The sequence below is a fragment of the Aulonocara sp. 'chitande type north' Nkhata Bay genome, linkage group LG18 (genome assembly GCF_057382095.1).
Source record: "Aulonocara sp. 'chitande type north' Nkhata Bay isolate Kocher_YH1m ecotype deep benthic linkage group LG18, A_spYH_male_GT1.1, whole genome shotgun sequence".
Taxonomy (NCBI): Eukaryota; Metazoa; Chordata; class Actinopteri; order Cichliformes; family Cichlidae; genus Aulonocara; species Aulonocara sp. 'chitande type north' Nkhata Bay.
In genome coordinates this window covers 4,362,779-4,390,532 of record NC_141361.1, presented here as the reverse complement: position 1 = coordinate 4,390,532, position 27,754 = coordinate 4,362,779, and the positions used below count along the sequence as shown (strand labels likewise).

The 27,754-nt window shown below is 39.6% G+C and overlaps 2 protein-coding genes across 2 annotated transcripts; both read left to right on the top strand.

The window, feature by feature from the left end:
• Nucleotides 1-1,783: 1,783 nt before the first annotated feature.
• Nucleotides 1,784-4,222, top strand: LOC147307697 (tripartite motif-containing protein 16-like). Its single transcript, XM_086273006.1, has one exon. It carries the CDS (start codon nucleotides 1,813-1,815, stop codon nucleotides 3,481-3,483), a length of 1,671 nt encoding a protein of 556 aa, XP_086129132.1. The 5' UTR covers nucleotides 1,784-1,812; the 3' UTR covers nucleotides 3,484-4,222.
• A 3,044-nt stretch (nucleotides 4,223-7,266) lies between these two features.
• On the top strand, nucleotides 7,267-26,622 carry LOC147307696 (uncharacterized). Its single transcript, XM_086271597.1, has 6 exons — nucleotides 7,267-7,442; nucleotides 10,603-10,693; nucleotides 13,021-13,289; nucleotides 14,123-15,273; nucleotides 23,107-23,359; nucleotides 25,442-26,622. The coding sequence occupies exons 2-6, from the start codon at nucleotides 10,671-10,673 to the stop codon at nucleotides 26,620-26,622; spliced, it is 2,877 nt and encodes a 958-aa protein (XP_086127723.1). The 5' UTR covers nucleotides 7,267-7,442; nucleotides 10,603-10,670.
• Nucleotides 26,623-27,754: the final 1,132 nt, after the last annotated feature.

Genomic DNA, 27,754 nt, shown 5'->3' with positions numbered 1-27,754 from the left:
TGTAGCTGCTTGTCTGGTCTCGTAGGTATTGTTGACACTGAGGAGTGTAGTAATCTTTGTGTGGTAGTGGTCTTTGCTCAGGGAAGCAACGGCCTTCTTTTCTTGTATTGTATGGTTAGATGGAGGAACTTTAGCACTGGAGAGGGTGGCTGAAACATCCTAATTTGCTCTACTTCTGTTTGTGATATTTTATTCATTATGGCGGTTTCTGTGGCTGTGATGAGGTTCACTATGGGAATCTGTTAAGGAGAAATGGCAAAATTGAGTCCTTTGGCTAGTACTTTCTTGTCAGGTTCAGTGAGATTACTGTCTGAAAAGTTCTTCACCCATTTTCCTGACTGTCTTCAGGTGTGAAGTCTTCCTGTTCTTCTCTGTGTAGTGTGGGTTCTGATTGAGAAGTAAATGTTTTTGTTAGTAAAGTGTGGAATTTCCTGAGTTGTCTTTCTTAAATTTCTTAAATCTGGGACTCCCCACCATTTGACCTTAAAACCGAAGAAGCTTCTCAGATCAGAGGTGAAATGTCTTCAAGCAACTTAAAGAAGTCAAGACACTTTTCTTTCCAAGCTCTTTAAACTACGATGACCTGGATGACTGAAAACCTTCACAGGCATATCTTCCAGGTAAAATTTGAAAACATGGGTGCACCACCCCAGCTAAATCAACACAGGTTTTAAACTGTATAAGTTATCAGATAATTCACCTGAACAGTTTAAACAGAGCTTAAGTAAGATGTAGGCTAAAGGACAGGAAGCAGACTGCAAAAGATGTGTTTTGTCATGGCTGTGGTGTGGTTAGCACACTAATAAATATATTTGGTTTTGCCCTGATATACATGTAATTAATCCTCTGTTTTCAGTGGTAAATGTACAGATACGAAAGGTTCAGGCCAACCAATGCTACATTCATCATCAGAGAATAGGAGCAGTTCTTACACTATATGGAGCTGCTGGTGGTGAAGGTAAAAAATATGCTGGAAGGCAAGGTTCCTGTATGAAGAGGAGAAGGTTTGATAGTGTTTTCTTAAATGTTACTGAATTTTAAAGAACAGCTGCAGTTAATAGTGTGATTGGGGGTACAGCAGGGAAGCTTGATGTATTCATATGACTTTATCTGTGAGACCTGATTGTACAGTTTAGCTAAGTGGAGTTCTTCTGTTTGCAGTGCTGTAGTGTGATGCCCTGCAGTGGTACATTTGTTCTCTGTGTTGATCACCTGTACCTGTTTCTAACCGGTGTGGTTACATTGAAGGTGATATCGGTGTCATACTACATACTGTACTGTACATACTGTAAGGTATACTTTCTGTACAATGCAAAGTGCTGCATTAATGTAACTAGAACAAAGTTTTGGGATCTCTTCAGTGTCACACATGAGACAAGTTTTATTACAATAGTGTCATGGTCCTGAGTTTGTGGACTCAGTGGTTTTGTTTTGATTGTTATTATCTTTTGTTTCAGTTTAATTCTGTTTAAGATTTTCTAGTTCTGAGGTTTTAGTTTCCTTTGTAGTGTGTTAGTATTGTGTCACTGTGTTCATGTCATTTCCTGTTTTATTTTGACAGTGCCATGTCCTACGTTAGTGTGTCTAAAAAAAGACACAACCCCAAAAAAAAGAACCCAAAATGAAACTCAGCACCTCCTCTCTATCCATGTTCCCTCCCCTTCCGATCTGCACTTTGACCGAAATATAGTGACTTGTAAGAGCTGACAGGCCCCATTAACTGTAGAAACACAAGATTTTTAGATCAGAGTTCAGAATAGTTTCAGTTATAAGGAAGTGAAACTCACACAGTCACTGACACTCAGAGAAGAAATGGCGACGAAAGGAGTTCAGCTGGACCGAGAAACTTTTTCTTGTTCAATCTGTTTGGATCTACTGAAGGATCCGGTGACTATTCCCTGTGGACACAGCTACTGCATGAACTGTATTAAAATCCATTGGAATACAGAGAATACAAAGCAAATCTACAGCTGCCCTCAGTGCAGACAGACTTTCACACCGAGGCCTGTCCTGGTGAAAAACACCATGTTAGCAGTTTTAGTGGAGGAGCTGAAGAAGACTGGACTCCAAGCTGCTCCTGCTGATCACTGCTATGCTGGACCTGAAGATGTGGCCTGTGATGTCTGCACTGGAAGAAAAATGAAAGCCTTTAATTCATGTTTAGTGTGTCTGGCATCTTACTGTGAGAACCACCTTCAGCCTCATTATGATTCACCTACATTCAGGAAACACAAGCTGGTGGAGCCCTCCAAGAAGCTCCAGGAGAACATCTGCTCTCGTCATGATGAGGTGATGAAGATGTTCTGTCGTACTGATCAGCAGAGTATCTGTCATCAGTGTTTAATCGATGACCATAAAGGCCACGACACAGTCTCAGCTGCAGCAGAAAGGACTGAGAGGCAGAGAGAGCTGGAGGTGAGTCGACAAAACATCCAGCAGAGAATCCAGGACAGAGAGAAAGATGTGAAGCTGCTTCAACAGGAGGTGGAGGCCATCAATCAGTCTGCTGATCAAACAGTGGAGCACAGTGAGAAGATCTTCACTGAGCTGATCCATCTCATCCAGAAAAGAAGCTCTGATGTGAAGCAGCAGATCAGATCCCAGCAGGAAACTGAAGTGAGTCGAGTCAAAGAGCTTCAGGAGAAGCTGGAGCAGGAGATCACTGAGCTGAAGAGGAAAGATGCTGAGCTGAAGCAGCTCTCACACACAGAGGATCACATCCAGTTTCTACACAACTACCCCTCACTGTCAGCACTCAGTGAGTCTACAGACTCATCCAGCATCAATATCCGTCCTCTGAGCTACTTTGAGGATGTGACAGCAGCTGTGTCAGAGGTCAGAGATAAACTACAGGACATTCTGAGAGAGGAACGGACAAACATCTCACTGACAGTCACTGAAGTGGATGTTTCACTGTCACAACCAGAGCCAAAGACCAGAGCTGGATTCTTAAAATATTCATGTGAAATCACACTGGATCCAAACACAGCACACAAACATATGTTATTATCAGAGGGGAACAGAAGAGCAATAGCAATGATTCAACAACAGTCTAATTCTAATCATCCAGACAGATTCACTGAATGGTTTCAGGTCCTGAGTAGAGAGAGTCTGACTGGACGTTGTTACTGGGAGGTGGAGAGGAAAGGGATAGGAGTTTATTTAGCAGTTGTGTACAAAAATATCAAAAGATCAGGAAATGAATGTGCATTTGGACGTAATGACAAATCTTGGGCATTAGACTGTGATACAAAGAGTTATACATTTTGGTACAACAATTATAAAACTCCTGTCCCAGGTCTTCCATCCTCCAGAGTAGGAGTGTACCTGGATCACAGAGCAGGTATTTTGTCCTTCTACAGCGTCTCTGAAACCATGACTCTCCTCCACAGAGTCCAGACCACATTCACTCAGCCGCTCTATGCTGGACTTTGGCTTTACTCTGATTACGGAAACAAAGCTGAGTTCATTAACCTTAAATAGACTAAAGTATTTCATTTTGGTGTGTATTTCTTTTTTCTCCATCATTGTTGTGACATCTCTGCACTGCACAGAGCTCAGCTGTCAGTCAAACATTATAGGTGGTACCTTAACGTCTTCTTGTTATTCTCTTGATGTTTTTCAGGGCCATTTTTTTTAGGTCGAGCTCTTTCCTGTTTCCTGGAGGCTATCACTACCCATGATGATTTTTTATTTACAAGCCAATATTCTATCCTTCTACAGCCTCCCTGAAACCATGGCTCTCCTTCAGATTCCAGACCACATTCACTCAGCCACTCTATGGACCGATTATACAGAACTGTAACAGCTGCAGAGCTCTGTGAACTCGGATAGACGGGGGAGATAGATGGATAGGTCTATCTACGTTACTTTCTCTGCTCCATTTTTCTTTCTCTCTCTCTTGCTGTCACTGTTTCCCATTACTGTTGTGCCAAGTGGAGATGCACCTGCAGTTTCATTGAAGGGCAATGTCTTTCTCTAAAATGAACTGACAGCCCGGATAGTCTGCATGACTTTAACACAGAATATCTGGGCTGTCAGTCAATTTTATGGTGTTTTGTCCTGCTCTGTGGTGAGGAGTGTGTTTCGGTGACTTACTTTTCAGTTTAGTGACCAACTCCTGGGTTTCTTTGTTTTCCTTCTTTAAAAGGTTTAGTGGCTTATTCATCTCTTTTAGTTATAGTATGAATAGGAAAATTAATAAAACTCTTTAACAATTTTGCACCCCTGTCTCCTTTTTTCAAACCAAACACCGTTTGTGTCTTCCCCCCACTTCCACTGGACCTTTTAGGGGAACGTAAAATCAGTAGTGTGTTTTATGTAAATATTACCTATTTTAAAAAAAGAACAGCTGCAGTCTTAATAATGTGTTTGGGTGTAGAGCAGGGAAAGCTTCATGCCCTCAGGTGACTGCATCTAGGAGACCTGACTGCACTTTAATTGTGTAGAGTTCTTCAGTTTGGAGTCCTGAAGTGTTGTGCTCTGCAGTGGTGCAAATTTTTTTTATGTGTTGTCACCTATACACCTGTTTTTTCTGGCAGTGTAGTTACACTGTACTACTGGTTTGTACTGAGAAGTAGACAAAAAAGACAAAACAAACAAACTAACTTATGACACTAATGTATTTTTTAAACAGTCTCCCTGTTTATCAGCTAACTTTTCTCTGTTCATTTGGAATATTTGAATTATTTTAAGGAAGAGAAATACTGCATTCAGCAGATTTGCACAAGAAACTGAGAAGAATGATTTTTTAAAGAGGGTTTTTTTTTTTATGTTGCAACAGATGATGTCATATTTTTACTGGTAGGAGTTGCTCAGCACAGCTTACAAAGCATCTTATTTTCATTGATATCGAATGTGAAACTCACACCTTTCTACACAACTGAATTCTGATTGGATTTCGTTTGTATTTGTTTACAAAAGTGTGAATACAAGAAGTGTGTGCATTAGTTTTTATTTGGTTATCGTCTTGTTTTTGCCAGAAAAAAAGGTTGTTTACAAAAATGATGAAAATTACCAGTGAACAAAATTCACACTACTGTCAACATACTTTCTCGTTTCCTGCTCGTCAGATCTGGAGGTTGTAGATGGTGGAACCAACACGTTGTGACATATAAGAGCTGACAGACCCCATTCACAGCAGAAACCCATGTTCTTTTGATCAGAGCTCAGTCTAGTTTTAGTTTCAGGAAGTGAAACTAAGGCTACATTCACATTGCAGGTCATTGCAGGTCTACACAGCAAACGCGCTCTAGTGTGAACCCTTAAAGCGGCCCGCATGCGCAAAAGCAGACGTTACACACAACGCGCTCTGTTTAGACCCAGACCAAACAGTATTGTTTGACTGATGACCTTAATATAAAGACTTGTTTCGGACTTTACGTTTCCCAATTTTGCTTTAAGTTATTTTGTTATTTTGTTATTTAAAAATGATCCTTATTGTTATTTTAGAGAGGAGCGGTGCTTCAAAGGATAGTTGGAAATTTCTGTCAGAATCTGCAGATTATACAGTACAAATAAAATGTTCATGTTTCTCCAACGTTGTCTTCCCAACAGCTTCACTGGATGGCCAGGAAGCGTTCGTGTCTTATCGGGTGCTTCTTCGGAGCTGGTCTGTCTTGTGTCAGTGACGTAAAAGACGGATTTAATGCGACATGACCATTCAAACAGCAGTCGTTTTCTGAAACATCAGATATGTATCGGATTCAGTACCACATAGGAAAGTGACCCAGATCGGATTTGAAAATATTGGATTTGTGCTGTTGACACTGTCATACCATGATCGGATATGGGTCGCATAGGGTCAAAAAAGTCGGATTTGATCCGCTTTCGCCTGCAGTGTGAACGTAGCCTTAGAGTCACTGACATTACTCCTGTTCTGTTGAAAAACTCCATGTTAGTGGAACAGCTAAGGAATGCTGGACTCCAAGATGCTCCTGCTGATCACTGCTGGACCTGAAGATGTTGCCTTTGATTTTTACACAGATAAAAAAAAACTTCAAAAAAGGCTTCAAGTTCTGTTTAGTTTGTCTGGCTTCTTACTGTTAGAATCACCTTCAGCCACAGTGTAATGTTGTTCCATTAAAAACAAAAAGAAAAGAAACACAAGCTGGTGGAGCCCTCCAAGAAGCTCCAGGAGAACATCTGCTCTCGTCATGATGAGGTGATGAAGATGTTCTGCCGTACTGATCAGCAGAGTATCTGTTATCTCTGCTCTGTGGATGAACATAAAGGCCACGACACAGTCTCAGCTGCAGCAGAAAGGACTGAGAGGCAGAGAGAGCTGGAGGTGAGTCGACAAAACATCCAGCAGAGAATCCAGGACAGAGAGAAGTACTGTGACATCTGTTTTTTGTTTTTGTTTGATTTTTTAGATGGAGCTCTTTTCTGTGCCTTTTTTTTTTTTTTGCCATGGAGCCTATCACTGCTTCTCTTGCTCTAAACTTGGACTAAGCATTAAACTGACCAGGGAGGCTTTAGGAAGTGCAGAAAAGGCGTCACCTGGTGGGTAAACACAGACATGACAACAAAAAAAGTAAACTGCACAGACGTGACAATGGTTGAAAATATGTTTCAGAAAATGCACAGATTTCCTGAAACATGCAATAAGATATTTTTAATATAACTTATGGTGTACAGAGCTGGTATTTGGCCCCTTCCTGGTTTCTCTCTTATTTATATATCTATTTGTTTTTGCATATTTGTTTGCATATTTGTTGTTCAAATTTACATGTTTCAGATCATTAAACAAATTGTATTAATATGCAAAGATAACTCAAGTAAATCCACAAAGGAATTTTTATAACAATGATTTCATGTATTAAAGGAATAAAGCTATCCAAACCTAAACCAAAGTCTGAATTTAAATTACACTGAGCTGCTTTGGCATGATAAACATAAGCCATAAACAGGCTATTCACCAGACTTAGGCTGGTGCACTGTGATTTCAGTTATGGGTTGGCACTTATTATTGGTCATCATATTGAAAAAATGCACATGTGGAAAGGCAGAATGTGCTAGGCATGCTTTTATGATCGGCTCCACCTATGCTGAGAAAGAAACTTTATGCATAGACTATTCCTTGGATCAATATTTAACTTGGATTATTGTAGAGTCATACATTCAGGTTTCTTCAAAGTACCAGTGAGGGGCTCGTAAGTAACTCGTTGAAATTGTACGAATGGCCTGAAGGGGGCAGCAATAACATTTTGATGCGTTTAATCTGCCGGAAATTAACAAGAAAACAATAAGAACGGAAATGACGCACGCTTACTACTTACCTCTGTGTTCAAGTGAGAGTTTATCGAGGCGAGATTAACTGCTGTTATCGAAGACGTTCTCTCAGGTTGCAAAACAATCGTCCGGTATGAGGAGGAGATCAATCATCACCGCAGACTGCTGGATATCAGCCGGAAACTCGAGATAAAGTTACACATAAATTGGTATGTAAAACTGTGACGATCACAATGAATTAACGCAGGAATACGACTCATGTAGGACACTGATCGGAGCCCAGATTGTAGACAGAAAGAGTAAATCAATGAGCAACTATGACCTGTTTGTATAGAAATAACACAAGTTCCCTTTTAAACGGTAAACTTCTTTTAGCGTTACACACGAGGAAGTGATTTTACTGGAAGGCTTCGTGTATTAAAGTCAAACAGAGACAAAGAAAGCTTCTGCTTTCTGCACAGTACCGTAGGTCTCTCTCAACATCGCCATGTGGCTGTTGTGCAGGTCTTCCCAGCTACCATATACACTTTGGAGAAGCACAAAAAAAATAACATAAAAATAAAACCTAGTGAGCGTCTACATTGCTGTTTACGGCTAAACGCACCTTCACAAATCGTTTGTGTGGTGCCTTTACGTATACACCGTAAAGTCAGAAATTCGGACCATACAAATTTCTTATTCTTAAATATACTTGTTTGTGATATGCGCATGTTATTCCCCTTTTTTCAGTTTACTGTTGTGATTTTAATACTTCAGCCAAGAGTTATTTACATTACTTTTCCATCTCTTTAAATCTTTAAATATATTAACTATTAAAATTTTCAACAAACAAACAAACAAAAAATCTTGTTCAACGCTGCGATTATTTTACATCTTGTTTTACTGCCGCGCTGAAGAGATAAAGCCCCCAGCTCTCTCTTGCTTTTTCTCCTCACTTTTGCATAGATAGATGTAATCTGTCTTTCAAACTGTAATATGAACAGACCTATTCCCTTTAGAGACAACAATTAAATATAAAATTCTGTTTCTATGTCATATTATTTCAAACCCCCGACCAACAGTAGACCTGAAAATTATGAAGAGCATTGATAAGTGTAAACTTGACTAGTGACGCTTTGCAGTTAAGAGTGAAGGTAAATGGCAGACTAAATATATCTATTTAATGTCAGACACACTGAAGTGAGAGTGCTTGTGACTTGTTAAGGTACCATGCAAAAGTCTCGAGCCACCCCTCATCTCTTCATATTATGAGAAGAAAATTGGAAAACGGTTATTGAAACACATGCAAACATGCATGGAAATCCAGTATGTAAGGCTAAAACAGAGTTTGTACAATTCTATGAGCTTGAAAGGCAACACTTGGTATGACCACCTGTGTTCCTCAACACAGCCTGAAATCTGTTAAAATTAGCTTTCTTCTTGAATGACAGTCCAAAGCTCTCGACTGAGTTTGAGTTAGATGCCTGTTTTATGCTTGATTGGGAAAAAAAATCCTCTGATAATTGTCAGGTACAAGGGCTGGACTGAAAAAAGTGAAAGAGCAGCCAATTTCTAAAGACCTTCTGAAAGGCTGGAGAAGTATTACTCAAGACCTCTGTAAAACATTACCAGAAACTGGCTCCTTGGATGCAAAATATAAAGATTGGCTGAAGACTTTTGCACATCACTGGTATCTGTTTTAAGTTTTCCATCATTATATGTTGGGAAGTTCGGTGAGTTATGTGAGATAGGCTATTTATACATCCTAATTAGATCTGTAGTTCACCAATTGGTAAAAAATACTTATTATGAGGAAATTCATGGCCTGATTCAAACCCTACATTAAATATGGACAGTATGAAGGATTACAGTAGTGACTGCACTGCACTGAGCTTTGGATGTGCTGCTGCTCCATGGTGCTGAAGCTCTTTGGCTTCACATCATTATGTGGTACCCTTGTGAGGTCTCTTAATTATTACGGTAGTATAGAAACAGAGCTGAAGAAGTCGCTCAAAAGCCAAACACTAAAATGCAATAAAAAGTCCAGAAAAAAGCAGATTGTCCCAAAGCCAGCTAAAATGATAAAATCTCAGTCTAAGAATATAAGAACACTTTGTTGGTAATATGTTTATATAGGAAGTAACAAAGTACAAATACTTTGTTACTGTACTTAAATAGAATTTTTGGCCTTCTGTGCCTTACTTGAGTACTTTTTACTTTTACTTCTTACATTTTCAAAACAGGCTTGTTACTTTTGGTTTAAGGGATATGAGGGAAGCTATTATTTCATGTCACTGCACGCCTTCAAACATCAAACTGATTTAAGCGTGAACAGTAACACATGAGGGGCAATCCTGTTCGTGTATTAATCACCAGGGTATGTTGATAAAAAGGCATTAAAGAGGCACAATGGTGTCTGATAGTCAGGGTTTAAAGTGGGTTGCGTTTTCTTCTTCTTTTCTTATTTTTGGCACAACACCAGAACAACTGCAGGTGTCCATAAGTTGCAAGTGTGATACTTCAGCCTCTAACTAGCCCTGCAGAAGAGTAGTGAGCATAAAGGGAGCAATGTTTTTTAGTGGCAGGTGATTTCAAATGCAGCATTTCTATTGGCTCAACAAACATCAGCTAACACACAAACTGTTTGTGTGGAGTTTGTCTCACAGTGTGTTGCAAGCTAAAGGTCCAGCTGCTGTATTGCACTGGGAATGAAAAGAAAGAGCTAACTTCACTCAGAGATGGAGAAAGATAAGAGAGATAGGACAGGAGAGGATAAAGAGAGCTTAGATTTAAAGGGAAGGACTGCTCATTTAAAGCTTACATTTAAGTCCTTGTGCTTTTTATCAGATATTGGGTTTGTACATGTGACACTGTTTTTTTTTTTGTTTTTTTTAAAATATATATTGTAAAACATGCTGCAAAACAAACATGAGGTAGACTGTTATTTAAAGGCTGCATTAAAATAGATAAACAGGTTAGTTTGCTGTACTGTGATGGATTTAAAGTAAAGATCAGTGTGTTTGACTGGTGGCCGTCCAGTATAAAGACAGCACAAACTGTATACTGTCAGTGTAGAGCAGTTGTGTCGTACTCCAGTCCTTGTGGGCCTGTGTCCTGAAACTTTTCCATGTGTCCCTCCTGCAACACACCTGAATAAACTTAGTAGGTCATTAGCAAAACACTTGACTGCATGCTGCGGTAGCAACCCCTAAACCTACTCAAGTAAACTGAAGTGACGTAAAGTGTTTGGAAAGATGTACTTCTAAAACTACGTGCACCGTGTTCATTCAGTCATGAGCTGCTGTTACATGAATCAAATTGCTGAACTGCCACCTCAGCATGCAGTCAATTTCTATAGAGTGTTGCTAATGACCTACTTATGTTATTCAGGTGTGTTGCAGCAGGGACACATGGAAAAGTTTCAGGACACCGGCGCTTGAGGACTGGAGTTTGACACCATGAAACATCTGGTCGAATTCAGGTGGAATTGGACTTAAGTAGAGAATGTCTATAATTTTGCCAGCCTTCTGCATATCCTCTTTCTCTACATGCATGAATCTTCTCTGTGGTCTACCTTTTTCTTACTGCTTTGCAGCTTCATTCGAAGTACTGCTTCCATTTTCTCCATACACTCCCTTCACTCATTAGTACATATCCATATTTATCCTTAAACATGCTAACCTGCTGCACATCTTTTCCAGCTTGATCTCTGCCTAGCCACCGATGTGTTCCTGTTGACTGACTATCCTCCTTTTTCTTTGCTAACCTCTTCCTTTGAATACTTTCCTGTAGTTCCTCTGTCCATCAACAAGTCTCTTTGTTCTCTTTCCTCTCTCCAAAGGATACATCAATCACCTGGTTGTGAGTTTCCCTCACGACTACAACTGTACCTTCCCATTCATCTGGCAACACGTTCCTACTAGGGCTGGGTATCGTCACTGATTTCTAGAATTGATTCTATTCCGATTCACAAGGTCCTGAATCGATTCAATTCGACTTGAATCGGGGAAATTTTGCCTCAGACAGTCAGAAATATTATAATTCTGATCATTTATCAGTACATATCCATATTTTTATATCTATAAAAAGAAAGCTGACATTTGTGAGACTTTATCAGAGGTGTAAGCATCACAGCAGATGCCTTTGTGTCAAAGTAACTGAGCATTAAACACGGAAAAACATGAAGGCGATTTTCCTGGCCTGGCTTTTTATAGCAGATAACCTTAAAAATGTAGTAGAACAAAAACTGAAGAAACCCATGAATCAACATATAAACATTGCCTGATGCTGATGAAGTGAAGCAGAGTAAAGTTACAGAGGTTTTATTAGAGACACAGCTAAGCGTTTTGCAATTTTGCATAATTCTAAAAAGTTTAAATTTCTTCAGTATTGAACAGCAGAAATGAGGCTTTCTTGTTGGAAGTCAGTTAGATTAACAAAAACAACAACAAAAAAACAGTGCCCGACAGCGCTGTACATAACGGTAGACTGGTGGGTAATAAGCAAGCAAATAATGCAGAAAACAGAGCTGTTTAGATGGGAAACTGTTGTTGAAGTACACTGAGAGAGTGAGCGAGAGAGCGCTGCAGGAAGTGTGATATTTTTTTTTTTTATCGTGGTGGAAGCAAAACAGGAAGAGGGAATTAACGATGATGCTTATGTGAAGCGACATGTAAAGCGTAGTTTGGATCTTCTTTTGTGGCTGGTTCAATCAACTTTGTTTGGAGAGAGACAAAACCTGAAGCTTCAGAATCTAGCACAAAACAAGATTTAAGCACAAAGTGCAGCCCCGCTGACACATCAGAATCTGTGAGCTCTCGGCTTTCAGCCCCGACGGCGTGTCCATGCCGTCGGGTGAGAAACTGTTTCCGATGCGTTGGCGAGTCCACGCTCTCATTTACTGCTTTAGCCGTTTGGTGGTTCTCGAAATTTTGTGAGGTTTAACCTGAGACTCTAGCATTTTGGGCAAACTAAATTTATATTTAAAAATCGATTCAGGATTCGATATCACATTATTCAAGCTAGAATCGATTTTAATCGGAAAATCAATAATCAAAACCCACCTCTAGTCCCTACCACCCAGAGCCTGTCTCAACTCCTTCCAGAACTCTGTGGAACATTTTTCCTTCTTCAGCTTCTACCATTTAATCCTTGCTTCTTCCTTCACTTGTTTCCTCTTCTTGATATTTGAAGCCATACCATAGACTGCCATCCGATGCTGCCTAGCTGCATTCTCGAATAACACCACCTTCGGGTGTCTTTGCTTTCAGACCGCACATTCTGCATAAGCTGTAATCCACCTGTGTGCTCCCTTCTCCACTCTTATCTGTCACCCTAAATTCCTCCTCCTTGTTGATCCATGTGTTCACTACAGTTGTTTCCATCCTTTTCATGAAACCCACCATCATCTTTCCTGCACTACTTAACAGGAACACCATACCAACCCAAGACCTCCTTGTCTCCTCTTTTCACTTCACCTACATTAAAATCTGCAGCTAGTAATCATTAAATATAGATTTCTTTTTCTCATGGAAAGGATTTTCTGTCATGTAGTTACTGATGTTTGTTATCTCACAAAAGTGACAACCAAAAAGTGTTTTAAAACATAAGTTTCTTAGAACCTCCCCTAATGTTTTGTACTCTACTATTAAGGGTGCTAGAACTCAAGAGTGACTCGCACAGGTGCTCTTGAAACATTTGTGCACTTATTCACATATATGAGAGACATGCTCATTGTGTAGAGGCATACTGGAAGATATTTTTTAAAATGTTTGTTTTCTTGTCATCACATCAATAACCTCTTTCTAGTGTCCCTTTCATTAAGACCTCCCACAGCAACATGAAGTGTGAGGAAGAGGAGGGTCTGGATGACCAGCAGATGTGTAACCAGGAGAGTACCTCCAGTATGGACCAGGAGGACTCGGAGCCTCCACAGATTAAAGAGGAACAGGATGAACTCTGGATCAGTCAGGAGGAAGAACAGCTTGTAGTGAAGCAGGAGACTGAAGGCATCATCATCTGGACTGGGGGAGAGCTAGATATTATGTGGAAGCCTGAAATAAAATTACACAGAATAGGTATGTGAAACTTCAAAATACCATTTATGTATTTTTTCCCCTAAACCTTTAACATTGAACATTAAACCTACATTCTCATAAGCCAAAGTGGAAACTGACTTCTTTCGTTCTGGTGAGGATTTCACTTTCCAGGTCCTTGGCCTCTGAACCATACTTGGCAATTTTTAATGCAACTTCAAATGCAGGACAGTTTGGTGAAAAAAAAGAAACTCAAAAACCAAAGGCAGAAAGTAAAACTCTCTCCCATGACGTTCTGCAGGAAGTACTCAGATTCAAGCATAATCAAAGATGGACAAGCTGCCCCAAGCTTTTGGGCTCTCGATTTCTAGAGGGTGGTCTTTTAATCGCCCACTTATTAATTTCAACTCATGACTTCACCCATGGCAGACATTAAGCTTCAAAAGATTGAAAACTGTCCAGTTTTCTGTTTATTATTTTTAGCGTGGTCACTCTGACCTGAAAATCTATTAAATATCCCCCCTTGTCAAAGCATTCCCCCTTTGAAGTGCCCTGTGTCCCATCTGAGGAACCTAAGTGCTATCTTTCTTCTACTACATGAAAGAAGACTGCCTGGACAGAAAACAGTCTACTAGTGCAGATACCTAAATACAACATATAGAAGTGCTTGAAACAGCCCATATGTGAGATGAATACATTACTTCTAAATAGGTGAGACATTATATGAGAATTAAAATAAAGTGTCCTTCAGTGCTGTTCTATAATATTCTAGTATGAACGTGTGATAATTTTGAATACTAGATTTACAACCTGAAATACCCAGTTGTGTTTTTTTTTTTTTTTTCCATATCATTTTTGTCCATGTGTCACATCAGATCTCCCGCAACAATATATGTGTATGGAGGAGGAGGCTATGAATAACCAGCAGGTTGATAACCAAGATAGAAACTCCAGTCTGAACCAGGTCGACCCAGATCCTCCACAAATTAAAGAGGAACCGGAGGAACTCTGCACCAGTCAGGAGGGAGAGCAGCTTGTTCTGAAGCAGGAGGCTGATATCTTTATAGTGACTCCTATTTATAAGGAAAGTGACCACAGTGAATCAGAACCAAACTGTGACCATCTCCTTTCTTACAACTCTCCTGAACCAGAGAGCCAAGATCAGAAAGAAAGTGAGCATGTGCAGACAGGATCAACTAGATATGCAGAGCCGAAGAAGAGAAGACATCACAGTAACAAAACAGATAACTGTCCAGTGACGGAGAGTCAGTGCAAAACTGACATAAGTGAAAAGTCATTAAAATGTGACACCTGTGGAAAAACTTTTCAGTATAAATACAGGCTGACTAAGCATCTAAGAGTTCACACAGGTGAGAAACCTTACTCTTGCAGCACTTGTGGGAAAAGATTCAGTCAGCTCATACATGTGAAAAGCCATATGGCAATTCACACAGGTGAAAAGCCATATTCTTGCAGCTCTTGTGGGAGAAGATTCACAAAGAAATCAACTTTAGATCATCATGAAAGGATTCACACAGGTGAGAAACCCTATTCTTGTAGCACCTGTGGCAAAGGTTTCAGTCAGACGATACACTTGAAAACTCACATGAGAATCCACACAGGTGAGAAGCCCTATTCTTGTGAAACCTGTGGGAAATGTTTCAGTGACTCATCAGCATTCAGAGTTCATGTTAGAATTCACACTGGTGAGAAACCTTATTCTTGCATTGCTTGTGGGAAAAGTTTCCGTCACATGATAAACTTGAAAACTCACATGAGAATTCACACAGGCGAGAAGCCCTATTTTTGTGGGACCTGTGGGAAAGGATTTACTCAGAGAAAACACTTGAAAACTCACATCAGAATCCACACAGGTGAAAAGCCATATTCATGTAGCACCTGTGGAAAAGAATTTAGAGATCAGTCAACATTAAGAAAACATATCAAAACCCACACAGGGGACAAGCCACGTTCTTTTGACACCTGTGAGAAAAGATGCAGTCAGACAAACATAGAAACTCACACAGCTTAAAAGTTTCATCCTTAGAGTCTATCAGAGCCGTTAGACATAGCAGTGTGTTAATGGTAAAACTCACACTAGTGAGAAACCAAATAACTCCAAAACCAGAAGGAAGAGATGAACTTACATTCAGGTCAATGAGCTACATTTTATCTCCTGGACAGTAAAAACACTTTTTGTATTGTTTGTTTGCCTTATACTTATGATGTAGGGGAAACCCAGATTTTTACATTTGTCTGAGCAGATATATATGTACACCTATCAGGCATAGTATTATGACCAGTGAACAACATTATCTCTACATCTTGGCTCTTGTTGGGGGGTAGGATATATTAGGAAGCAAGTAAACATTCTTCTCTCAGAGTTGATGAGCTAAACAGGAAAAATGGTTGAGTGAGTGAGGTTGACTTTGGGTCAGACAACTGGGTCAGAGTATCTTCAAAAATGCAGCTCTTATGGGATGTTCCCGGTCTGCAGTGGTCAGCATGTATCCAACGTGGGCCAAAGAATGAAAAGTGGTGAACCAGTGATGGTCTCATAGACAGCCACGGCTCACTGATCCAAGTGGGATCAAAGGCTGGCCCATGTGGTCCGGTCCAACAAACAACCCCCAAAACAGAGTTAATGCTGGTTTTAATAGAAAGAAAGTTAGAATATACAGGGAGGGCAGAATTATTAGGCAAGTTGTATTTTTGAGGAATAATTTTATTATTGAACAACAACCATGTTCTCAATGAACCCAAAAAACTCATTAATATCAAAGCTGAATGTTTTTGGAAGTAGTTTTTAGTTTGTTTTTAGTTTTAGCTATTTTAGGGGGATATCTGTGTGTGCAGGTGACTATTACTGTGCATAATTATTAGGCAACTTAACTAAAAACAAATATATACCCATTTCAATTATTTATTTTTACCAGTGACACCAATATAACATCTCCACATTCACAAATATACATTTCTGACATTCAAAAACAAAACAAAAACAAATCAGCAACCAATATAGCCACCTTTCTTTGCAAGGACACTCAAAAGCCTGCCATCCATGGATTCTGTCAGTGTTTTGATCTGTTCACCATCAACATTGCGTGCAGCAGCAACCACAGCCTCCCAGACACTGTTCAGAGAGGTGTACTGTTTTCCCTCCTTGTAAATCTCACATTTGATGATGGACCACAGGTTCTCAATGGGGTTCAGATCAGGTGAACAAGGAGGCCATGTCATTAGTTTTTCTTCTTTTATACCCTTTCTTGCCAGCCACGCTGTGGAGTACTTGGACGCGTGTGATGGAGCATTGTCCTGCATGAAAATCATGATTTTCTTGAAGGATGCAGACTTCTTCCTGTACCACTGCTTGAAGAAGGTGTCTTCCAGAAACTGGCAGTAGGACTGGGAGTTGAGCTTGACTCCATCCTCAACCCGAAAAGGCCCCACAAGCTCATCTTTGATGATACCAGCCCAAACCAGTACTCCACCTCCACCTTGCTGGCGTCTGAGTCGGACTGGAGCTCTCTGCCTTTACCAATCCAGCCACGGGCCCATCCATCTGGCCCATCAAGACTCACTCTCATTTCATCAGTCCATAAAACCTTAGAAAAACCAGTCTTGAGATATTTCTTGGCCCAGTCTTGACGTTTCAGCTTGTGTGTCTTGTTCAGTGGTGCTCGTCTTTCAGCCTTTCTTACCTTGGCCATGTCTCTGAGTATTGCACACCTTGTGCTTTTGGGCACTCCAGTGATGTTGCAGCTCTGAAATATGGCCAAACTGGTGGCAAGTGGCATCTTGGCAGCTGCACGCTTGACTTTTCTCAGTTCATGGGCAGTTATTTTGCGCCTTGGTTTTTCCACACACTTCTTGCGACCCTGTTGACTATTTTGAATGAAACGCTTGATTGTTCGATGATCACGCTTCAGAAGCTTTGCAATTTTGAGACTGCTGCATCCCTCTGCAAGATATCTCACTATTTTTGACTTTTCTGAGCCTGTCAAGTCCTTCTTTTGACCCATTTTGCCAAAGGAAAGGAAGTTGCCTAATAATTATGCACACCTGATATAGGGTGTTGCTGTCATTAGACCACACCCCTTCTCATTACAGAGATGCACATCACCTAATATGCTTAATTGATAGTAGGCTTTCGAGCCTATACAGCTATTTGCCTAATAATTCTGCACTCCCTGTACAGTGCATTGCAGTTTGGGCGCTGCATAGTTGTCTTACCCTCACCCCAACTGGTCGTAGTCAATTGTTCCTCCTCCCTGAACCTGGTTCTGCAGCAGATGTCTTCCTGTTAAAAGGGAGTTTTTTTTTCTTCCCACTGTCACAGAGTGCTTACTTATAGGGAGTTGACTGATTGTTGGGGTTTTTGTGTTATACAAATAACATTGAATTACTGCATACCAGTCGGAGTGTCCATGCTTATCCCTGGCCATGTGGACAATGGGTATGTGAAGATCGTATCAACTACCTAGTATTGTTGTAGACCATGAACACCCATTCATGGAAATGGTATTCTCTGATGTGTGTAGTTTCTCAATCATCCAGGCATGTTAGTTTAAGGAGTTTGGAAAGAAAGTAACTGGACCTCTTTACCTTTTGTGAAGAAACCTTAAGAAGCCTGTGGCCTCTCTGTGTGGGGTAATGTGCCCTACCAAAAGCAAAAATGCTTGCAGGGAGCACAACAAGAATTTTGAGGTGTTGACTTGCACTCCGAATTCCCCAGATATAAGTCCAGTCGAGCATCTGTGGGATGTGTCGGACAAACAAGTCCATACCACAGTACACCTTCAGGGGTCTGGAGTCCATCCCTTGAACAGTCAGGGCTGTTTTTGCAGCAAAAGGGTAGCCAACACAATATTAGGCAGATGGTCATAGTTTTATGCTTGGTCAGTTTGTGTACATATGTATATTATAAATTTATATATTGTGTTAGTGCTGGTGAGGTGATAAATATTAATTGTAGATCCAGATTCTTCAGTTTTTTCACTTGACAGCGTTGTTACAGAAAAAATATTTTTCTGTGGGTACTTGGCTTTTTTTATAGCCAAGATTTTATTATTTTATTGTCTAATAAAGAGTCTTTAATCTCTTTAAAGAAAATTAAAAGCTTGACAGTTACAAGACCAAAAACAATGTGCCTTTATGGATTTGAGGTCACCTTATGTTGTAATACTTTTCATAAAAAATAAGCTTCCATATGGACCTCTTCTGTTGATTTATTTATCCTGATTTATTTAGTTCTGTTCCTTATTGTTGTGGGTTCTTTATTCTTAAAATTTAAATAAAAATTTCTGTAAAACGTGACAATTTTTTTCTGAAGTGTCATTTCTAAAATATGAAGCTTTGGTTGCGCCTGTCATTATTTTATATGTATTTTGAAACTGAGGTTTTGATTATTTGAGGAAACATGCTTCTGTGTGTATTACCGTTCCTGAGCTGCTCTGGCTGCAGAGCGTTGCTGCTTCATTGAAGATATTTGTGTAGAGTAGCTGCAGATTGACAGTTCATACAGCATAAAAATACACTGCTCAGATATTAAAAGAACACTTTTTAATCAGAGTATAGCATCAAATCAGTTAAACCTCTGGGATATTTATCTGGTTAGTTAAGTAGTAGAAGGGGTTGCTAATTAGTTTCAGCTGCTTTGGTGTTAATGAAATTAACAACATCTAGAAGGGCAACAATGACACAACCCCTGAAACAGGAATAGTTTTACAAAAGGAGCCACTGACATTTTCCCCCTCCTCATCTTTTCTAGAGTTTTGCATTTGCCAGTGTCACTACTGGTAGCACGAGCGGATACTTGGACCATTAAGAGTTTCCACAGGTAGCCTGAGTCCTCCTGGATGGCACATCAATATGTGCAATTACCAGAAGCTTTGCTGTGTTTGCCAAACACATTCTCAAGAGCATGGAGGAGGTTCTGGGAGACAGGCACTGTAGGAGAGCTGAGTATGGCATAGAAGGTCCTTATTCCATCAGCAGTACTGATATCTGCTCCTTTGTGCAAGGAGGAACAGGATGATACAAAATAACCTAAATCAGGCCACTGGTGTGAATGTCAGTGAGCAAATGATCACAGACTTAATTATATATTTATGCAGTCAGTTTTAGCGACATAACAATATAAAAGATGGATGTAGCCACCATGAGGATTTGGCAGGTAGGGGAAATTATAGTTCTAGTGCAAAGGTGCATGGGGAAATTACTTACAAATAAGTCACCTAATATTTTTTATTGTGAGTTTTTAGTATTTAAAGCTAGAGGGGAAAAAATGAAACTAGTTTGTGAAACTATGCTAAGAACACACAAAAATCAAAGATGTCCAACCTTTCCTTCATCCTGGAGAGCAACTGTGGATCACACCCACATCCTCTGCAGGCACTGTTGTCGATTAAGCACTTACACCATGCACATGAGAAATGTAACTCCAGCGCTAAATAACATAAGAGCTTCAGGCAAAGAGAGAAAAAGCAGTGTTACATGTTGTGGCTCCTGTGAGCAAACTGACTCACTGTGTCACACACAGATATTTAAACCTCTCTTTATTGATGATGTATAAGCTGCTGAAGGCTCAGTGAAGTTTTTTATATCTTTTTCTGCTAAGTTAACTGAAGTCTGATGATGCACAACACACGAGGGCGCCGTCATCATGCTAACAGGGGTGTAGAGGAGGTTAAAGCACCTCAGCTGAGCTTGTCCACATATTTTTAGGATGATACAACTCTTTGTCACAGCACACTGTGTCCCATCAAAGTAATTTAGTTTGAAGCTGCATCACATTCCTTCAGCTTCAGCACAGAGTGTTAAAAACAGAACAAACAGCAGGTTCAAAGCACCAGCATGGTCTTTGTTTTTTTCAGTAATGGGTGTCAATTTTCTGCCATCGCTGCTAGGCAACAGGACCAGCGCGACGTAAGAGATATAAAAACGCTGAGTGCGGCCTTCACGGCCTGAAAGGATGCAGCTGCTGAGGTGGGTCAAAAGCTTTGTGCAGTTCAAGGACTCTGATGGATGGTGTTTTATGTGCGGTAGACGGTTAGCTTGAAGAGCCTGTTTTGGTGGTATGAGAGAAATATTTCAGTTGTCCGAGCAGCACTGCCTTTAATTCAGTGTCCGAGCGATTAACTGCTGAAAAAATCTGCTCAGAGGCTAAAAACACGATCGTACAGGATGAAGAGGAGATCAGCCTTTAACGCGGACTGCCAGCTATCAGCCGAAGACTCGGGATAAAGTCACAGATAACAGGTATGTGACGCTTACACAGGAGTAAGACGTGTAAGGACCCTGATCGGAGCTCAGTCTGCAGGCTAACAGACAATAATGAAGCAGCAGCTATGAGCTATTTTTTTAAAATAGATATACCAAATAAAGTCGCCACCACCCTCTCTCTCTTTAACAGTAAACTTTTGGCATTAAGCATCCAAGGAGACACAGGGGAAATTTACGTTAGCAGAGGATGGCGTTAGAGATTACGATAGAGGAGGCAGTAAGGGAAAGCAGTTTGCAGGGTGCCCCCAGTTGGATGTCCGCTTCGGCTCTCTGTCTGCCGGTCGGTGGCTACACAAGAGCCCGCTGCCGCCTGTGGCTCTCTTCGCCCAGCAGGCCGGCAGGAATTTTGCTTTCAGAGAGGGGCTTCAAGTCTGGACCAGATAACCAGATGATGATCCCACCACCCTCGCTTATTTTTGTTTTAAATATAAAATGTTAAATAATTAAAATGGTCATACTGGCCAAAATTATGGTAACTGTGACTTCAGCATTAACTTAGACTAAAAAGATCCAAACGAAATCTCAGTCTATTAGATGGCAGCACCCGATTCCCCTTTCTTTTTATTTACTCTTTTTGCCAACCCTTGGCTAAATGAGAGTCCGCTGCTCCAAGCTTTTAATGTGGAAAACTCAGATAATAGAAAAACGGTCAGAAATCCCACTTGGCAAAAATAAAATACAGAATGTTGTTCAACAGCATCTAAACTTATACACTTATACTACAGTCAGTTTTTAGAAAATAATTTCTTTTGGATTTAAGAAAAGGCATTTCTTCTTTGGCATTTGCGTAGTGCTTCCAGAACGCACTGGAGTGATGTGGCACCATTTGTATGTGAATAAAAATATTCACAAAACAGGAGCTCATCTTAGGTGTCACAGGGAGAGAGGCAGGGTGCAGCCTTCACGAATTGACAATCTGTTGCAGGGGTACACACAGAGAAAGAAACAAACTCTCTTTTTGGAAAATGCTAATGCGGTGGCTACAGGGCTGGCCTTACATTCCTTGTTGACAGTTCATTGGTGGTTGAAACTGAGCTACATTAGGAGGCAGCACACCTGAACAGGTTAGGCTTAGGGCATATGAAACAGCCCTGCCAAACCTTCTGTGTACTTACTCCTGCCTTGTACTACATGCCGTTGGATTGATGAACAGAGGATTTGGTTTCTGTCTTTGTTGCATGCATGCATTTACCATATTTTGTTTCTTCACTTTATTATCATAGCACTGAATCTCACATCAAGAATAAATGAGGTTACCCTTTTTTGCCACATTGTGGATGCTGTAGGGATTGTGTGTTGACTGAGACTCAAGTGGATACTAGGATTTATCCAGAGGAGAGCTGCATTATTACTAATGTGCCACTGTATGAACCTGACATGTTAGTGAAGCAGATCCCCATGTATTTGTATGTTAATGAAGTTGCTTTGCCACCTTCATAAATGCATGCATTACTCTTTTTTTGTAAGCTGTAGGTATTTAAGTCAGTATTATATATTTTTATATCTGTATTAACGCACTAATACAGTCCCAAATCTGACAAAAACCCCGAAACACTGCAAACCCATTGCAAGGGCGTAGATTTGGTTTTAGCATTGGTGGGGATGATTCAACCACCGAGCCCTGCCCTGTTTCTTTTTTTTTTCCTTTTTTGTCTTTGCTTCTTGATAAAAAAAAAGGAGAAATATACTTGCCTACATATGCTATTCTACATACTTTTAAACCATTTAAAATTACAATTCATAGTTTTATATGTGAATTATATAATGTTAAATTACTATTAAACAAATGACTAAGTGAAACTAAAAAGAGCTCCCTGAAAGGCACAACCAATCACATTGGCCATATTTGTCACATGAGGTAGGACTCCAGTAGAGAACGTAATTTAACTGTTTCTGCACCGCTAAGTGAATGAGAGGTTGACAGATCGTTTTTTTCTTTCTATCGGGTTTATTTTTCTTTACTAGAAGAGACCAAATTATTGGTGGGGACAATTCAATAATCGCTGGATATTGGTGGGGACATGTCCCTTCCGTCCATGCCAAATCTACGCCCTTGACCCACTGTCACAGTACCTGGGTCATTGACCCAGTGTTTCGTTCTGGTAGGTCAGGTGTGTGGAGAATGGAGACAGAGGACCAAAATGCTGGACTCATAGATTTATTATTAGGTTGAATGAACTGAACATAAATGACTGAATGAACTAGGAACACACACGAGCAGTTGACAACAACAAGAGTTCAGCACTGTTTAATCAAAACATCAGGATTGACATTACAAGAAATATTTGGGATTGGCTCTAAACATGCAGGGTGAGGACTGAGTGATGAGTTGCAGGATAGAGCCAAAGTTACTAATAATCTAACTAATCTTAGCTCTTTGAGCCATCTGCCCATGGAAATTACCCACTTGGTGTGATAACATACAAAAGATCACTGCATCACAGGAAACAACAATAAGAATAGCTAATCGGGTAGTGATTCAAGAACTCAATATGTACTGGATTATATTTGTTTAGAGGTGTATTTTCATGTCATCACATTAGTAACCTTTTTCATGTGTGCTTTTGTTCCTCAGACCTCTAATAGCAGCATGAAGTGTAAGGAGGAGGAAGGTCTGGATGACCAGCAGGTCTGGATCCAGCAGGAAAACTCCAGTCTGGACCAGGAGGACCCAGAGGCCCCACGGATAAAAGAGGAACAGGAAGAAATCTCCACCAATCAGGGAGAGGGAGAGCAGCTTAAACTGAAGGAGGAGGCCGAAAGTGAGGATGAACAACTCAAACTCAGTGATGATATGTGGAAACCTGAAATAAACTTACACAGAACAGGTATGCAAACCTGTATCGGTCTTAATAAAAAATGAATTTGAATAATTTAGGATCCTACTCACTGCTCAAATTTACATTTATTTTTAGAGAAACAGGAAGAACCTAAAAATCAGCTGCAATCAGTAGCAATAGTGCATGTGTTTCTTAAACATTTAACATCAACAACATTTCTACTGGTGCAGTGGAAATGATGAAACTGAAGAGTTCACTTCCTTGGAGCTGCAGAAAAACGGAGTCACTCTGATTATACAGCCTTTAGAAATGATTTGTTTCCCTCATAAAAATATTTGCTGAGTACAGATAGCACCATAATGTCAAAGGTCACAAATGTTTTGTGAAGCTTTAAAGACTAGTTTCTAATTTTCCAAATGTCACTGAGGGAATGTTCCCTGTTCTTCTTGTTTTTATTCAGCTTCAGTGATAGTGGAGGAAGCAAATATCTAGAAACTGTCTCAAATGTTTTTACCAGTCCCCAAATTACAGAGAACAGATGTATTTTCTTCCCCTGTTCTCCTCTCCATCTCTCACCTGCTGCTGTCTCGTTTTTTTCCTCCTCTTCCTCACACATAGCTGAATTTGTCCTGGTGTTTCATCAGGGGTGGAGAGCCTTCACCTCTCACCTTGTCAGTCTTTTCTGACTCTAGACACCTGCAGAATGAAGTCAACCATGACAGTTAACAACAAAAACAGCAGAGGTTTATCAAATATCTGTTAACTTGCAGGATGAAAACACAGTTTTTAATAGAATTACTCTTTATGTATTTTAAAAACAAAAAAAGGGGAAACAGGACATGTGACCCTGCAGAAATGTTGGGCTTTATTACAAAGGTGACAGACTCAGGTTGTATGATATAAGCATGACAAAACATGGAGGAGGACTTATTATTAGTGGTTTATGCAGGATGAGAGTTCTTTTAACTATAAACCAAGCACAGCATGGTTGGGTCTGTTTCCTCACCACAGCTCATGGGACAGATGTTTGGTCCCTGTGAATACACTTAGCTTAAAGATTGAACTGTCTGCTTGGTTTACTCTAAAACGTTTAAGTACCGTTGGCTTTACATCTACAAACAGACCCAGCTTCGGTAGAAAACTAAACTATCTAACCAAAGCTTGTATGACTCAAGCCAGGTTATGTGGCGATACCAGTAACAATTTTTGATTTGAAGTATTTATTAATGAATTAATTATTCATTTTGAAATATTGATTAGTGTTTTTATTTTACATTTTTATTTTAAATAAACGTATTAAATAATAAATTACTTATGTAATGTTTGAATAAATAAAATAATTTAAAAAAGGAATTTGTAAATTAATTTACAAATGCATAATTTACTGTACAATTTATGCACAGAATTCTTTATTTTGATGAGTGTGGCTCTTGTGGTCCTCCATAATTACTGAAGGGACCAGGTGACACGTGCACCCCCCCCCCCCCCCCCCCCACACACACACACACAAAAACTCAGCAGTCATCTGTTATCAGAAAAATAAGAGAACTAAGTAAATTATATCTATATGTGTAGACTTAGAAGAGTCAAATGTTTGACTGAGAGCCTCATTGCTTTTATCTCATTACTTTTTCTTGTTCTTTTAATTATCACGCGCTTGATTTTTACGAGTTTAACATTTCCACTTGCTGTTGACACTAAATCTGTGCCCGTGCAGAGACACAAACCCAACACCAGAAGTTTCATTTTGTTCTGTCATCCATTTAAGTTCTAGAATTACATGTTTTTGCTGTAAGCATAGAAATTCGATTTCAACAGCATCCGGGTCTGGAAAAATATATTGGCTTCATCCTGAGTCTGTGTTGTTAGTTTAGTTAGTTATATATGCATTTTAGTTATTGTTATATTTTAATCCTAGTTTAATATTAGTGAAGTTGTGTTTAGTTCCCTCATTTCTACGTTCATTCAATATTTGTTACTTTCCGTTGGTTCCTATTTTTCTTTGTCAGTTAAAATCTCTGTGTGATTTGGAGTTTGGCTTTCTCACCCTTGATTCATTTAGATCATTGCCTCAACATCATCACATTTTTTAAATTTTCTGACATTTGTTTTGTTTATTTACCGCTTCAGATTTTCCATATCAACATGTCTGTAAGGATGAAGAGGATTTCACAGACCAGCAGATGGATAACAAGGAGAAGAGCCACATTATGAACCAGGAGGATCCAGGGACTCTGCAGATTAAAGAAGAACACGAGGAACTCTACACCAGCAAGGAGGGAGAGCAGCTCGTATTGAAGCAGGAGACTGAAACCTTTCTTGTAACTCTTGGTTATGATGGAGGTGACCACAGTGATTCAGAGCCACACAGTGATCAGCTCCTTTCTCACAGCTCTCCTGAACCAGAGAGTCAAGATCAGGAAAAAAGTAAGCACATCAACTCAGAATCAACTCGATATGCGGAGCTGAATAAGAAGACATATGACACGAATAACAGTAACAGAGTGGAAAATTCTCCATTGTCAGAGACTCAGTGTAAATCTGAAATAAGTAAAAAGTCTGCAAAATGTGAGATTTGTGGAAAATCCTTTCATGATAAATCCAACCTAACGAGACATCTGAGATCACACACAGGTGAGAAACCTTATTCTTGTACCACCTGCGGGAAAGGTTTCAGTAGGAAATCAGGATTGGAGACTCACGTAAGAATCCACACAGATGAGAAGCCATATTGTTGTAACACTTGTGGAAAAAGATGTAGTCAGATGATACATTTGAAAAATCACATTAGAATCCACACAGGTGAGAAACCATATTCTTGTAATACCTGCGGAAAAAGTTTCAGTCAGCTAATTAACCTTAAAACTCACATGAGAATTCACACAGGTGAGAAGCCATATTCTTGTACCATCTGTGGAAAAGAGTTTTGTGCTTTGTCAGCATTCAACAGACATATGCGAATTCACACAGATGATAAGCCACATTGTTGTAGCACCTGTGGGAAAAGATTTAGAGACCAATCGACATTCAAAAAACACATGACAATTCATACAGGTGAGAAGCCTTATTCTTGCATCACCTGTGGAAAAAGATTTGGTCATAAACCAACAATGGAAAGACATCAGAGAAGTCACACAGGTGAGAAACTACATTCTTGTAGTACCTGTGGAAAAGGATTCAGTCAGATGATAAACTTGAAAATTCATATGAGAATTCACACAGGTGAGAAGCCACATTGTTGTAGCACCTGTGGGAAAAGATTCATTCAGATGATACACTTGAAAAGACACATGAGATTTCACACAAGTTGAAAATTTCACATAAAATCTGGAATAGCTGTTAGTTGTAAAAGTGGGTTTATGACAGGGCCAATACAGGCAAGCAGGCAAATTACTCAAAAGGTTGATTCTGTTCATCTGGACGTAGTGTTTTCAGTGGAAGAAACCATCTGTCACTCATCACTACTCCTCAGAGAGTAAAATGAGAATTTTTAAAAATGAGGATGAGAGGAGATATTTATCTCATATTTGGAAAGTTCTTCTGCAGTGGGAATTATTATTATTATTATTATTATTAATAATAATAATAATAATAATAATAATAATAATAATAATAATAATAATAATAATAATAATAATAATAATAATAACAATAACAATAATAATAATGTGTCTGAATAGCATATATAATAAGATATGATATAAAATCCTGGAAAGGTATATGCCTGGACACGGGAGAGAAGAGTCTGCCTGTTAGTTGAAACCAGGATTCTGAAGGAACGATGCGGATTTCTTCCTGATCGTGGAAAAGTGGATTGGCTCTTGATTTTCTTGAAGATATTTAAAGATGTGTGGAAGTTTACCAACCAGTCTTGTGGAGTTGAAGGAGACATTTTCACATTTTCCCTTGGAACCCTGTTTTGGATGGAAAAGACTGAGAATATATTTAAAAAATATATCACCATCCTGTCCACTACCCCACGTTTTTCCCAACTATTGTTAGAACATTCCTTGAAAAAGTTGTAGTGTGTTAGTGCTTAAGTCTGTGAATCTCTTGTGTGAAATTAAATATCCTTATGCATTATCTTGCTTCTGGGTCTGTCCTTAGTCCTCTTCGGAAACTGATTATCTCATCGTTAGCCTTACTGGTATTGAGTTGTAAAATTTAGACAAAGTTTCCTTTTTAAAGAATCAATGTTTTGTTGGAGACAAACAGAGGCAGAACTAAACTTAACAAAAAGCGAGCCTTTTATTGTGACTGATTACAAGCATAAACCAAACAAGAAAACCAACTAGACAAGAAACTAATCATAAAGCCTAAAGTGGGAAAATTAACACATGAAAACCTGGAACACTTGGAAATACCTTGAAAACACAGGAACACGAAAGAGGATTAACTGGTGGTCTGACAAAAGGCTGAGGAAGACGGAGACAATGTATACAC